Genomic DNA, 14,697 nt, shown 5'->3' with positions numbered 1-14,697 from the left:
TGCTGAACCATTTTTCTTGTTGTTCCCATGCAGGTGCATTGCACAACAATGCACCTTTCTTTTCAGTGTACAGAAAGAATCCATTCGTGTTCTCTTTGAAGTGTGTCATTTAAATTTATCTGTGGATGTATTTCAAGCTCTTGTACAGATTTTGAAAGAATGTGAGGATAAAATGTAGTGAGGAGCTGTACAAAAAAAACATTAAAATATTGACCAAGAATTTGAACCCAAAAGAAAGAAACCAAAGGCTGGATGAACAAAGTGTGATGTCTTTGCTAAGTGGGTGTCATGAGCTGAATAAAGTCACTATTAATAAAAGTGCATTACAAGTTCTTGTCTTGTCTAATTTAAATTCTAATTATCGGCTTCATCCATAATTAAGAAAGCATAACAAAGCAACCATTACAGGTTTTAATCAATTGAGGGTTGCATTAAAAAAGTTATATAATATGTGAGCAAATGATAAGAGTGAGTGACCAAAAAATGACTATTTGGCCTGCAGACATTTGATGAAAAACAAAAACAATGAGACATTGAACCACCGCAGTGTGAGTAATGGTGTCAGCCTGCCACCCTCTATAAACAAAATGGACAAAATCTCTTCTCTCAAAGTCGCAAACTCACAAAAACGGAATTGCAGGAGCATGCAAACACACTTCTAACACTTGCTGCCTCTGTCTTTCTTGCCCTCCAGTACTACTGAGTCCTCCCAGCAACCTCCAGTTCTCCGACATCACTCACAACTCGGCCCACATCAGCTGGGACCCGGCACCCGGTGGAGTCAAAGGTTACCGCATCATGTGGGTCAAGACTGATGGAGTCGTCACAGAGGAGGTGTGTGACTCTGTGTTTTATGTTTTTCAGCTGTTTTCCTTCATTTGACAGCATTTGTGTCTGAGAGTATCTGTGTATTGATGAGAAGAGATGAGATAAAAGGGAAAAAAGGAAGGAAGGAACAAACGGGAGATTAATTATAGGGATTGTTTTTCTCAGTATGACAGACCGAAATGGCTGTTGAGTACCGATACGAATCATCTCGGAAAATATACAGATACTGCAATTACACAGAAGCAAATTGTGTCTTCGAGAGTGTGTGTACTCGTATGCAAAAGTTGGATGAGAAATTACAGCACTACAGGGTGCGACTAAAGATCTGTGAAGTGCGACTAAACATTTTTGTTGGCTTCACAGATGATCCTGACATTTAGCAGGTCTGTCTATGTTTTTCTCTGAGTGGCAAATTCATGTCGATAAAATAACTTTTTCAGCTGAAGTAAATCTAAAATTAGATCACCTTAGGTCACTCCTTTCAAACTACTTTTTGGCCACACTCCTGAGCTTCTGCTAGTAACTGAGTGGAGAATAGAGGCTTCTCTCCACACATAGTCTACATGTGATGTGTTTAGGGAACATCTGTAAATTGCAGCTACAAAAAAAACCACCTGGATTAAACTCTCCTCTTAACTGCAGTATTCTCTGCGTGCACATCAGCCTCAGCGTGCCCCTCATCACCATAAAGAAGGAAATGATCAAATGGCCAACATTATACGTTGCATTATTTGTAAAGAGTGCTATCAAAGCGCAGTTGGGAACAATGCCTTTCCAAATTAAAGCACTTAAACAGCACACTATCTCCAAAAATTATGTAGTCAGGAAAGCAGCCTCACTGTCTGCAATATTTCAACATCAGGCAGCAGGAAATCAAAATAGTGCAGAATTAAAAATGATGATAACATTTAGTACTGCTGAAATTCCCCATTAAATGTACAAAATGTGTATCTACTTCTTTAGACCTGTTTCTAATTATTTATGTAAGGGGTTAAGCCATAACACAACCCTTAACAGTTAAGGAATTACTAGGATGAATGGGAACTGACCTAAAAGACAGCACTTATATTGTATATTTCTGCACCAAAAGACACATTGAAAAGCTTTGGGTATACCTAAATTATGTGCTGTCCATCCAAGCGACTAAGTTAGCCACAGAGCTTATTTTTGTGATGTATTTTTCATGATGCTCCTCTATTTTAATGTTTGCTGATTTTATATGTAAAGTGTGTGTGTTTTGAAAAGTGCCATACAAATAAAATGTATTATTTATTATTAGCACAACCCAAGTAAAAATATTAGTCGAGAGCGATGAATTAGTGCCTTTTCCCAACATTTTAACAAGATGTTTGCATCAGTACATGTTATTTTTGACCCTTTGATGAGCAACATAGGTCTACAGTAGCTCATTCTCCATTGAATATGGGTAATTTTGACCCATGTTGTGCATCAAAGGGTTAAAGGGTATTCTTCTGGAAGCATTGTTAAAGTCCCATGGATTGAACTGCCAGTTCTAAACATAAAGAACCAGAAACATTCTTGGTGAACTCATGGACTTTTCACTTGATTCTGATTAGAAAATTTTTGTGCAGATATAACAGGGAATTTCTCTGTGAAGTACATCATGTACGTCTATGTTTCCTGCAGGTGGACGTGGGTCCAGCGACGTCTTATGACCTCAGTGAGTTGACGTCCCTGATGGAGTATTCAGTGGCCATCTTTGCCATTTACAGTGAGGGCCAATCGGAGCCGCTCACCGATGGATTCACCACCAGTAAGAAACCGTGTTTGTGTAGCGCTGCAACGAATGACTATTTTTCTTGTCAGTTAATCTGTCAGTTATTTTTCTCAATTTGTTGTTTGGTCTATAAAATATCAGAAAATGGTGAAAAATGTCATTCAGGGTTTACCAAAGTCCATGAATACATCCTCAACTGTCTTGTTTTGTCCACAACCTAAAGACAGTTAGTTTACTATCATAAAGGAGGAAAGAAACCAGAAAATATTCACATTCAAAAAGATGAAATAAGAGTTCTAATGTGTTATAGGAATAATAGATAAGAAGATACAGTCATTAAATACTGCCTCACTAAGTGCATTTTGTTATTTTTTTCTGATTCAACTTGGTGTCCACCTTAATATTATTTAATTTCACATTCAACTGGGTGTCAGTTTTCACAAAAGAGTCGGATCATTATCATTAGAAAGGAAACCATTTCTCTCTCAGCACCAGACACTGTTGAACGTTATTACCCTTACTGGTCCTTCTGCTGTTCTGGCGTTCTGCCCATCTCATTTACACCTCAGCATAATGGCCCAGTCACATTAAAAGGTCATTTCACTGTCCCTGACCATTCCGTCACGCCAACAGATATTGATTTCAAGGAATATCCCTTAAAGCAAACAAGCAGTTGGGCTCCGGTGCTGAGTCAGCTCTAAGAAATGTATGTCTGGCAAGCAGCTATTAAACTACTCACTCTAGAGGACCAAGCTGATTTTTATTTATCTCCTGGCAAACTTTATTCAGTGGAGCAGATTTGGGAAATGGAGCTTCATGAGTTCACATAAAGTTTTTGAGTCCAAGAGTAGGAAATGGTAGGAACTTTCAAAATTAGAGATCATACCAAAATATGTGTTTTTGTAAGTTGCAACTTAAGATATTTTAGAAAGTGTTGGAGATGCTGATGCTTAATTAATGGTTGTTTTAGCTAGATATATATTTTAGGATTTTTGCTAAAAATATCATGTCCGAAATTTGTTGCAGATTATTGAGAAAATTTAACGTCTGCGCTACGTCAAATAATTGTGATGTTTTCTACCCAATTCAAGATTTTAATTCACTATAAACTGAGAACAGCTGATGCAATAGATCTCTAGCATCTATTAGTCAATTTCAAGTCATGACTAAAACCACAAAGTTTAGCAAGGACCTCCTGGTGTGCATTGTAGCTGTTTACAAAATTGGGGAAAGGCAATGAAGTCCTCTTTAAATATTTTCAAGTGCTCGTGGCCTCAGTGCATTTGGAATCAGGAAGTATAAAATGTTGCGCACTGCAAAACATCTCATAAGCTGTGGTAGGAAGCCAAAAGAGACCCCTGCACTGGCAAGATTGTGGTGTGAGAATTAAAGAATTATCAGCAAGATTATCTTGATGAATCTGGTACCAACATCTCAAGATGGACACTCCAGCAGACACTGAAAAAAATGATTTACATCAACATTACACAAGGAAAACTCCCACTTCTCCAAGACAGACTCACAAAAGATTGACTAGCCTTTATGGATGCTCACCTTGACAAAGTAGAAAGCCACTGGTTATAAATTCTGTGGTCAAATGAGATGAACATTTGTTATTTGGACACAAAGAGTTGGCTTTTGTTTTGTTAAAGAAAGTCAAAGCATTCAGCTTAATGAACGTCATCCCCGTGGTCAAACATGGTGGTGGAAATGTGATGTTTAAAGGGATGTTTTTCACTGAATGGACGAGGCAATCTTATGAGAGTAAATGGAATTGTGAGAAAAGAGGAGTGCAGTGAGACTGTGGAGGAAAACATCAGGGAGACTGCAGAAACTCGCTTTCAATGAGACAATGATCTGAAAGAAAGTGGTCAAGAAATCATTACCAGAAAACCATATTAACATTTTGGAGCAGTCTAGTCAAAGTCCAGACCTGAATCCATCCAGAATTTGTGGAGGAACTGACGAACTAATGACCAGAGTGATGGAGAGGAAGCCTTCAACCTCACAGATCTGGAGATCATCACAAAGAGGAGGAAAATCCCAGTGGAGACATGAAGAAAGCTGTTTGATTGATGTGAATACTGAGCATAATGAAAGATATGATGACGTTATGTAGAACTATTCAAACTTTATCATTTCATTAACACCCCAACACAATGTCTGTTGCTTCTTAATGGCATTTCCAGCCAGAAGAAACCTTTTGGTCACATAAAAAAATCACTATAAAGCAGAATTAGGTATAGATAGGGTTCACTTTGGGCTTAAATGTTCCCATTTAACAATTGTTGAAACAAAAGTTAAAATCAAAATGAAAGTCAGTCTTTCTGTCTCTCAGCTCCAGTTCCTGGTCCTCTGAATCTCCGCTCTACTGATGTCAACACCGACAGCTTTAAAGTCACTTGGGATCACTCGGCCAACGACATCGTCCTCTACAGACTCTCCTGGGCCCCGTTCACAGGCGGCGACACCAAAGAGGTCAGTGCCGCTAAAATCCAATGAGGACACAAATGTGCTTTGGATAAATCGAATGGAACCGTGTTATCGTGTCCACTTTAGATCCTCGTAGATTATAGCGACATCATCACAGAGATGAATCCTTGGCAGAGCTACAAGCAAACCACAAGTGTGTGTGTTTTTTTTCTTTTTCTTAGAGCTGACAAATAATACGCCAGCGAAATGTATAATTTACCCTCAGATGATAAATGACCTGCATGTATTCAGGAACTTTTCATTCAGACGGGAGTCCAGTTATTATCGCCATTTCCAGAGGAAGAAGTGTCTGCACTCCATGAGCACAGATAAAGAGGCCACTGCATGCTGTAGACTTGCAGCACATAGAAGCTTAACTACACTATTGGTAGCTGGTAAAACCCCTGGCATGGCTGAGGATAAATAAAGGCTGAATAAATCTAGAAATTAATGGCTTGGGTGTTTTATTACCATGATCTGGGGGTTTAGAGACAGCTGGGAGGCAGCGATAGAGCCCTCTGAGTGTGTGTGCGTGCATGTTGTGCGAGCCTGTATGTGTGTTTTGCTGAGAGTCATCAGAGCTGAAAATAACACTCTGGGGACTTGGAGAGGTGGGCTGGTAATACCACCAGCCTCGAGAAAAGGAATACATGCAGCTTTTCTCCGTTTCTCACCCACATACTACACACAAACACGCATTCACATCCTCCACTGATCTGTTTTGTAGCGTTATTTCTAAGAGACGATTAAATGCAACACGTACAACACAGAGACGCAGTGAAATATTACCCACGACGAAACTTTATACCTTTCTTAAAAGCACGTTTTGGGCCTTTTTGTGGTTTTGTTAATCAATAAAGCAGCTATTTGACTCTCAGGAAACCATAAAATATGGAAAAAGCATCGCACTGAAGGCAAGAAAATGTAAAAAAGAAGAGGGAGGCAATGAGTCACTAAAGATGCACTTGCTCCAGGGAAGGCACAAATGGCCTCAGTGGTGAAATTTGCACGTAACTGTGCCTGGAAGGGCTTTGTAAAGCAACAAATACCTGCATTAATCTGCTTATTGAGTCATCTCTAGTAAATTCCAGTTTCAGAGTGGCTCTCCGTGGAAGCGAGCTGTACTTTTCATGACCTCTTTGTGTTTACCTTGGGGTCTCCTTTGTCTCCATGTACAAATTCTAGTGGTCGTTTGGGCTCCTGGAGCAGCGATGGATCCAACTGACAACTTGTTATATTCTGAGGAAACCACACATTTCTGTGTTATCATCAGGTCTTACAGAGGCCCAAATCAAATCTGTGTTTTTACCACAACAAAGATAATATTACAGTTAAATTCTATGTGCTTTAGTATTATGGTTATATTTTTTATAATTCTTAATAAGTTGAACACAGAATTACAAAAACAATATATACACAGTGTGTGAGTTTGTTTTCAGACACCAGCTTCCTTAAATATGCACCATTTCCTGCTGTTTGCCTGACAGAAATTATGAGCGCAGAGGCAATTTGTCATTTTATGTTTTTAGCAGCTTTCTCCACTAAAACTCTGTGATGGCCTTGGTTTTGAAAGTCTGGAGTTGCAGTTAGACTGTAAATAATCTTGTCAGACTGTTGGTTAATGCCCAAAATTTTATCACATCTTGAGGGTAACTTAGGAAACTCTTCCTGTTTAGTTTCTTCTAGCAAATATTGTAACAACAAATTAAAGCATGAATAAAAAGACCTAGCAGCAGTTTGTGCAACACAGCATGACAAAATTTAATTAAGAAATGCAACAATGTGATATTTTTGTCTTATTTATTTATTTATTTATTTTACTAACTTTATTCTAAGTGAGTTTAAATACAGAACCCTTTACTTATTATGTTTTCACTGGCGTTTATACTCTTGATGAAAATGTCAGATATAAAAGACAAACTGACTGGTATTAAATTCCCCATATGGTTGTAGAATTTTCAGTTTTGACAAGGACGAACTGCTAAAAACCGACAGTTTTTGGATCATATCGGCCAGCACCTTTTAAAAATCAGCTTTTGGAGAGAATCTAATGTTGGAAATTAAGTGTAATCTGAGAATTGTGTCTGTTTCTCTTCTGTAGGTGGTCCTGAGTGGAAGTGACAACAGATACATGCTGACTGGTCTCAGTCCTTCTACTGAGTATGAAGTTATGCTAACGGCGATATTTAAAGATGAATCCGAGAGCGAAACTGTGTCCGTCATAGAGACCACATGTAAGTTTGTAAGACTGAACGATTAATGGATTTCTAATCAAAATTGAAATTTGAAATTGACATAGGAATACATTGCAAAGGCTGCAATTTCGAGGATGTGACAAAAACAAATGCGATTCTGATCATCTTTTTTTGCATCCGTCACATTTTTTACTCACCATGGGCTCATTCTCCACAGCAATATAAAGTCCACCATCTCAATGAAAACAGCACAAGCATGAGTACAAGTAGAAAGATCATAAAAACGCAGCTGGAATGACATTAATCATAGAATGAAAGTTTAACTTCTTTGAGCAAAAATTGGATGCGCTGTGTAAGACATTTTTCCAAATGGCCAAAGATGTTACCAATACTAGAAAAAAATGGGGGCTCTTCATACAGTAAATATTTTACTACTTAAATATTAACTTGTTTCTGTATGTGTGCCTCCTCTCTGTAAACACAGCCTGCAGTTCAGCCAAATTCATTCAGAAAGTTCTTGATTTTTAATTTTTTTTTTATGTGACCGCTGGTCACAATAGTCACAACAGTGAGAATGGACTTATAGGTTGCACCAAGAAGCACAACATTTGTAGTTTTTCACAGAATAAGATAAGAGTGGTTTTTATTTATTTTAATGCTAAATTTTAATGTGACATGTCGAATAATGTGAGTTTGATGAAATATCACAATTTTAAGCTCAGATTTGGTTATTTTTTCAACTGAACCGCCCATCAAATGCAATTACTGAAAGGAAAATTCAAAATCCAGTTGTTATATTTTCATAGTTTCTAGGTCTGTCATTTTGGCATCTTTACGAAGACAACATGCTTTTCAAACCTTTTGGCAGGTTTTAAGGGTTAAAAGGGTTAAATAATGCGACTAATCTAAGTTTTATTAATTGAAGCAAATTGAAGCTTTCAAGTATAGTTTGTGCTTCCCCCTTGATCAAGCTATACGATACTTTAATAGTTTGATTAGCAACATATATTCACATGACTCATTAACTCGGGTAGCTGTGGTACATGCTCTGGTCTAACCAATACAAATCTTGAAAAACAATTCTGCATTTACAAGCTTCTTGAGTGATAAATTCCTCTCTGCTTGCTCTAGTGTTAAAATTAGCTTGAGACTCAACTAATCTCCTTCACCAAAATGCTTGTCTGCTTATTACAGCAGATCAGTGAAATCGCACGTTCGTTTTAGCATCACAAAGTTAGCATCTCTGAGTCATAGTTCTGCGTGAACTCATTTGCATTGATTTGTTTGTCTCAGCTTATCTCCGAAGAGGAAAATCTATTTCACCATCAACGATTTGTTACATATTTCTGCCTAATTGGCTCAGTTATTGACACAGAAAGTTGTTGAGGAGAGTTTATATCCAATTATCTGATTCATGCTCTCTGTATTTCCCCAGTGGGCAGGACAACAACAACTGCTACAACCACCACAGGTAAGATGTGTCCAAATTGGTTGTCTGTGAAATTGTCAGGAGTAAAAGAATCACACTGTCTATATTAGACACGCAAAAAAAAGGCCTGCAAAGATCACACTGGTTTAGCATTGTACCATGCACTTAACTTTTTCGTACTGTACTTGTGTTAAGAGAGTGTTACTTTAAGTAATTTTGCTAGCATGTGTCCAGAGGGCAGCAGGGTAATTTTACTTTCTTTGAAAAATGTTTTCCCTTGCAGTGCAACTGGCCAAATTTTAATCATTGCTCCGGCCAAGGCATCTGTCAAGAAAGTCCATTGCCATTCAAATGTGAAAGGCTCCACTTGCTGCCAGTGCGTTGCTAATGTTGCCAAAGTGCAGCCGTGGTTCCACCAAATCCTTGTAGCAGAGTTTTGGCCATTGTTGCGTATGTAGTTTCAGGAAGCAAAACTCAGAAATACTGAGGAAAAAGTCAATGCTGTCTGTTCAATTCAGAACTGAAACACTGCTGATGATGCACCTTTGCACCTTATGAACAAAATCTGTGCGATCTTTTGTGTTTTTATACGTTTGTTTACCGAGGTAGCTTCACCTAGAGACCAGAGTTCAAACTCCATTATCTCACAGGCCATCTGGATTGTGTTTCCTATGAGAGGAAGGCTACAGCTAATTGAGTCAGAGCATTTTCTCCACTCACGGCTTTGAAAACTTAAAGAAAAACACGTCTCCTTCACTTAAGTTTACTCACCGCTCTATAAACTCTAAAACAACACATCTGCTTTGTTTAAAACTCCAAGTGCTCCTGTGAAATTCACAATTTAAAGCGGTGGACGAGCAGACAGCCTCTGTTTTTATAAATCAAGGCTGCATTATGTATGGAGCATTCACGCTGATTTTCATCCAAACAGGTCTCCTTTGGTTTAAAGCCACGATTGAATCTGACGAAAGAACAGAACAAACTTGAAGAACTTTTGCTTTGTTTCAAACTACAAGCAGTGCTCTTGAAAAGTCCTGCTTTCCACAAGTCAGATTTAACTTTATTTTATCAGCCAGCATCACAGGAAATGGGGCACGTTGGAACTTTGACAGCAGCTGTTAGGATTTTCTTTTAGGACGGTGGCATTTTGACTGACATTTGTTTAATCCACAGTTTACCAAATCACATTAAAAGTGTGAAGAAAATTTAGTTTAAGCCCAGTTCTTATGACAGTTTTGGATGCATGAATGTACTCAGGTCTGTTGTTTGTGATCCGGTGTCACAGTGGCCCGCCAGGCTGTGAGGAACCTTCGGCTGACTGATGAGACCACACAGAGCTTAGAGGCTTCCTGGGAGCTGGAAGACTCCAATGTGGAGCAATACAGGGTCTCCTACGTCAGTGTCAATGGTCAACATGGGGAGGAGAATGTGAGTAAATCACAGTTTCAGAAATCATTTAGAAATACAGATGTAGTGGTTTATAGACTGTATTCTGTAATGAATCTGTGGCTTTGTCCAATTTTAACTGCTCATGTCTTTTAACCCTCTGAACTACAAGCATTTTATTTATTCCCGTCACAGTTTTACTCTTTGTGGGCTCATTTTTCATTGCAATATAAAGTTCTGCACCTCATTAGAAACCGAGCAAGCATGAAGAAAGAGAGAAACCCAAAACTGTCTTCTGTGCAGTAGGGCACAGTGAGAACGACATAAATTCTAAAATGACAGCTAAACTTCTATGAATATTTTACAGCTAAACTATGATTATTTTACAGAAATTTGAATTAGATTTTTTCCAGATGTCCACAGGTGTTACCAATACTGGTGAAAAAAATAGTGGCTCTTCATATGATAGATCTTTTATTACTTCAAGTTTGACCTCGTTTCCACATGCTTGTGTCTTATCTGCTTCCCATAAGCAAAGCCTGCAGTTCAGTTGAGTTTTTCGAAAAGTCTCGATTTCTTTTTTGTCATAACAGTCACTAGTGACTTCACCATTTCAGCAAGAAGCACCGTTTTATTTTAATTTTCACAAATTTAGAGAAATCAGACTCAAAAGTGTCTTCTGTGCATTAGGGCACATTTAGAATTCCATGAATGAGTTTTAAAAAAGGAAATTTAATATTGCAAAATTAGAAGAAAAAAATGAATTAGCACGAACAATACGCTGTTTACATCTTACATTCATTTGTGATGAATCTGCCAGAGACTAGATGAGTTTAGCAACAGTCAACATAACCCACCAAGATAATAGATTGAGCTTAAAAAAAAAATCAACATTTGCCTTAAATTCTGCCGTCTTCTACCTAAATAATAGAACAATAAGAATATTAATATTGGTGTCATTAACTGTTTTTGCTTTCGTCACAATTTACTTGTTTTTGCCTCATTTTTCCCTGCAATATAAAGTCCTGCACCTTACTAGAAACAGCACAACCATGGACATAAATAGAGAGAACTCAAAAAATGTATCCTGAACAGAATAACACGATTACACTTTGAATAGTAGAACAAAAGGAAAGTTAAGTTTCCTTAATTATTTTTATTGCAACTGAGATCAACACGTGTAACATTTTTGTGTTTGCTTTCATGCTACATCAGAGACTAGATGAGTTTGATGTATCACAAAAGTCAAAACAACATGAAGATGGCCAATTCAGCTAAAACAAACTGACAGTATTTATACTTCTGTTATATAAAACGAATTAAGGATTCATACTAATATTGGTGTTGCTAACTTTCTGATTTTAGTGCTTGGGAGTTTGTTGCTTCCATCATAATTTGCTCATTTTGGGGTCATTTTTCCACAAACAAACAGCACAATCATGACTAGAAGTAGTGATAATTCATAAATGCGTTATGTACAATATGGCACAGTTAAAATACCACAAACTACAAACAAGAAAAAAAAATGCTGAACTTCTTGTCCTTTTTACAAACCTGGAATCAACATGTACAACATTTTTCTAAGTGGCCACAGGTGTTACAAATATTAGAAAATAAAGTGGCTTTACTTACTATAGATATTTTATGACTTATATTTGTACAATCTCTTCAAACTCCAGAAAGATATTTCACCATGTTGAATGTAAGTAAAATGTATTTATGTAACACCTTTCACAGATATAAAATCACAAAATGCTTTACAAAAAAATAAAAGGAGGATAAAAACAAAAACAAGTTGTATCCTGCTACAACTTGCTGTCAACTTGCTCTTCTATATGTCATTTTTGAGCCTTGCTGCATTTATTTTATTGATCTAGTTTACTTTATTTTCCTCTCAGCCTTTCTACCTTTTTGTCCATACCTGCCTTGGCTTTACTTTGTGTGCGTGCAGCCTGCAGTTCACCTGAAAATGCACCAATTTTTTTGTCACGTGGCTGTTGCTTGCAGCTGAGTCATGAAGGGTTCATGGGTTTTATGAGCATCATAAAATCGCTTCACTCTAAAATTTAAAGTAAATGTGTAGCACACTACCTTTAGAAAATCGTGCATTTATCAGAAGAGATATTTTCTCCAAAAATGGGTATATACATAACGCAAAAAACTAATAGGCTGTGTAATTGAAATACTGATTGCCCAGTGTTTTGAGTAATAGTATGATGGAAAATTGTAGTTTTTGCAGCATGAATACCGCTGCCATTTTGAAATATTCATAAATATAAACAAAATCTGTCAAACTGCAGGAGAGAGAACTAATAGAGAAATAATTAGCTGCACTGAAACATAGCAAAGACATTATGTTTATTTGGTGTATTTTTAAATGAGACACGTAGAATAAATTGATTTTGTTAAAATACTATGATTTTAAACTTAGGCTTGATTACTGTACTGTATATCACACATGATACATTCAAGAACTGTCTTGAAGTCAAAAATTTGATGAGTCTTTCTGTTTTTACAGTTTTCTTGCTCTAAAACATGATGTTTTTGTATGTAGTATTTGCCATTCGAACTTGCCTCCCAATTTTGGAGATCAGAGGGTGAAAAAATTATTTTGATTTTTGAAGTCTCCCTCCTCTTGGTCCTTTGGATGCAGCTCTCAAACACACACATGTAAACACACAAAACTATCCAGTGAACACTGACTTCATGGAACAAACAACAGTGAACTTGTGTTTGGAGGAAGATCTTAGTTGTTTCCTATCTCCTGTTAACTGGACGACACTGCAGCGGTCAGCCTCGGGTCATTTGCTCCAGTCAGAAAGCTGATTACACTTTTACTCCTGGTCCACTCGCCCTCCCCTTCCTGATCCCTCCATCTCTTCTAAGAGCCCTTGAGCTCAGTGCCATGTACTGACCCTGATGCTCAGCACACACAGACACACAAATTGTGGCCATTCCTCTCCTCTCTATCTCTGTTTCCCCCCTTCCTTTCCTTTCCTTTCCTTTCCTCGTCTTCTCTCTCGCCGCCTCCCCTAGCCCTCTCCTCCCCCCTCCTCCCTGTTTTAATTTCCCAACGTGGTGTCAGAGCTGCAGAAGATGGAGAGGCCGGGCCGGGCTAGAAGACATTCCATTATCTTTTCAGCAGCCATTTACCTCACTGGGAGCAGAGATGGAGGGCGGCAGAGAAAAGAGCAAGAGAAACAAAGAGAGGTGGAAAAAGAAACAATAGCTAAACAAAGGGGGAAGAAAGGCTTAAACCTGTCGAACAGATGAGGGATAAAGGTTGTTTCAGGTCACGCTTAAAAGTTTACACGTGGATGTATGTGAGATACAGATGGGAGAGAAAAGATACAGTTTCATGCAGAGGGGATTGATTATGTTTGATTGTGCTATATCCCCGCTTTGATGCTGACAAGTGTTTCAGCACCAGTCACAGTGGACAGCTCCTTCCAGCTTCACCTGGACTAACCTTAGCACACCTTCCTCTGCTGCGTTCTTTAATGTCTTCATCTATTTTACAGACTCATTCAAGTTCACATTTGGCTGGAAATCAATGCTGTTAACGCAATAAAGAATAGTTAGTCTTGTTTCAGAAGTCAAACACTTTGATCTGAACAGACAGATGAACATTAGAAGGCTTTCTGATGTGCATATCGAGTAATGTTTTGCTTTGTCAGTTTATTTATTTGATACGGTGCAGGAAAGAGCTGGCTTTTAAGTTCACAGTTTGTGGGAGATTCTGATGCAACTTAGACTTTGTCCACACTAATACAGATATATATCTAGATCAGGGGTGTCAATAATGACAACTCAAATATTTTCCTTTGTTTTAGTGAAAAAAATAGTATGCTCTGAAAATGTCCACATGAATCTTTATACAAAACATTATGAACAAACTGAAATTTCTTAAGAAAAATAAGTGAAATTTTAACAATATTATGCCTCAGTTTATCATTTGTGTGTTAAAACCTGCAGGTGACAGTGTATCTACAGAGGCACTAAGCACTTAAAGCAGGAACTTTTTAGGAATATGTTTCAGTTGTCCCCCTGCCTTGTAAATGTAAAAAAAAGTAAACATGAAAAATGTGGTAAAGGCAGTGCATGAATAATAGGGTTCCACCACACCTAACTCACTGCTCACTCTCATCACCACGTTCAGTGGCTTTAAATATTTTCACAGTAAGTATTTATTTTCATTTCTGTAATTTTTTACACTTCAAACTCCTCTCGTGGGCCGGATTGGACCCTCGGTTGGGCCGGTTTTGACCTGCAGGCCGTATGTTTCACAGCCCTGGTCTAGATGGATATTTTTGCTCTTTCATAGATTAATCTGTCTGTGACAATCATTTTACAAAATAACTTTCTACACATGCATGTCTTCCAGGAATACAGAAATGGTCTACATCAAAGATATATTAAATAGCAGAGATATTTGTCGTTGTGGTGTTTCTGCAGACTTTTAATCACAAATCCAGAGGCTTTTGTGTGAAGATGAAATGATGTACCAATGCCAAGTTAAGTTATAAACTTGTAACTGCTCGTGCAAAAGTAAAAACGCTGTTACCACCATGTTCACATTTTTACACACAACCTATTATTTAAAAAAAAAATTAAGAAATACTGCACTTAAGGTGTTTGAACAAATCTTT

General features: G+C 37.8%; 1 protein-coding gene across 3 annotated transcripts in view; it reads left to right on the top strand.

Annotated features, from left to right (window-relative positions):
* The window catches only part of col14a1a (collagen, type XIV, alpha 1a), a 221,085-nt gene that overhangs the window by 58,872 nt on the left and 147,516 nt on the right, over positions 1–14,697 (top strand). For all 3 annotated transcript variants that reach the window (XM_051956908.1, XM_051956909.1, XM_022194221.2), the window contains exons 14-19: positions 695–834; positions 2,476–2,602; positions 4,905–5,044; positions 7,140–7,272; positions 8,669–8,704; positions 9,948–10,090. In XM_051956908.1, the coding sequence (XP_051812868.1) occupies positions 695–834; positions 2,476–2,602; positions 4,905–5,044; positions 7,140–7,272; positions 8,669–8,704; positions 9,948–10,090 (719 nt within the window). The remainder of the gene's footprint in view (positions 1–694; positions 835–2,475; positions 2,603–4,904; positions 5,045–7,139; positions 7,273–8,668; positions 8,705–9,947; positions 10,091–14,697) is intronic.

The sequence above is a fragment of the Acanthochromis polyacanthus genome, chromosome 12 (genome assembly GCF_021347895.1).
Source record: "Acanthochromis polyacanthus isolate Apoly-LR-REF ecotype Palm Island chromosome 12, KAUST_Apoly_ChrSc, whole genome shotgun sequence".
Taxonomy (NCBI): Eukaryota; Metazoa; Chordata; class Actinopteri; family Pomacentridae; genus Acanthochromis; species Acanthochromis polyacanthus.
Note: the sequence above shows the minus strand (reverse complement) of the source record. Positions and strands in the feature narration are given on the sequence as shown.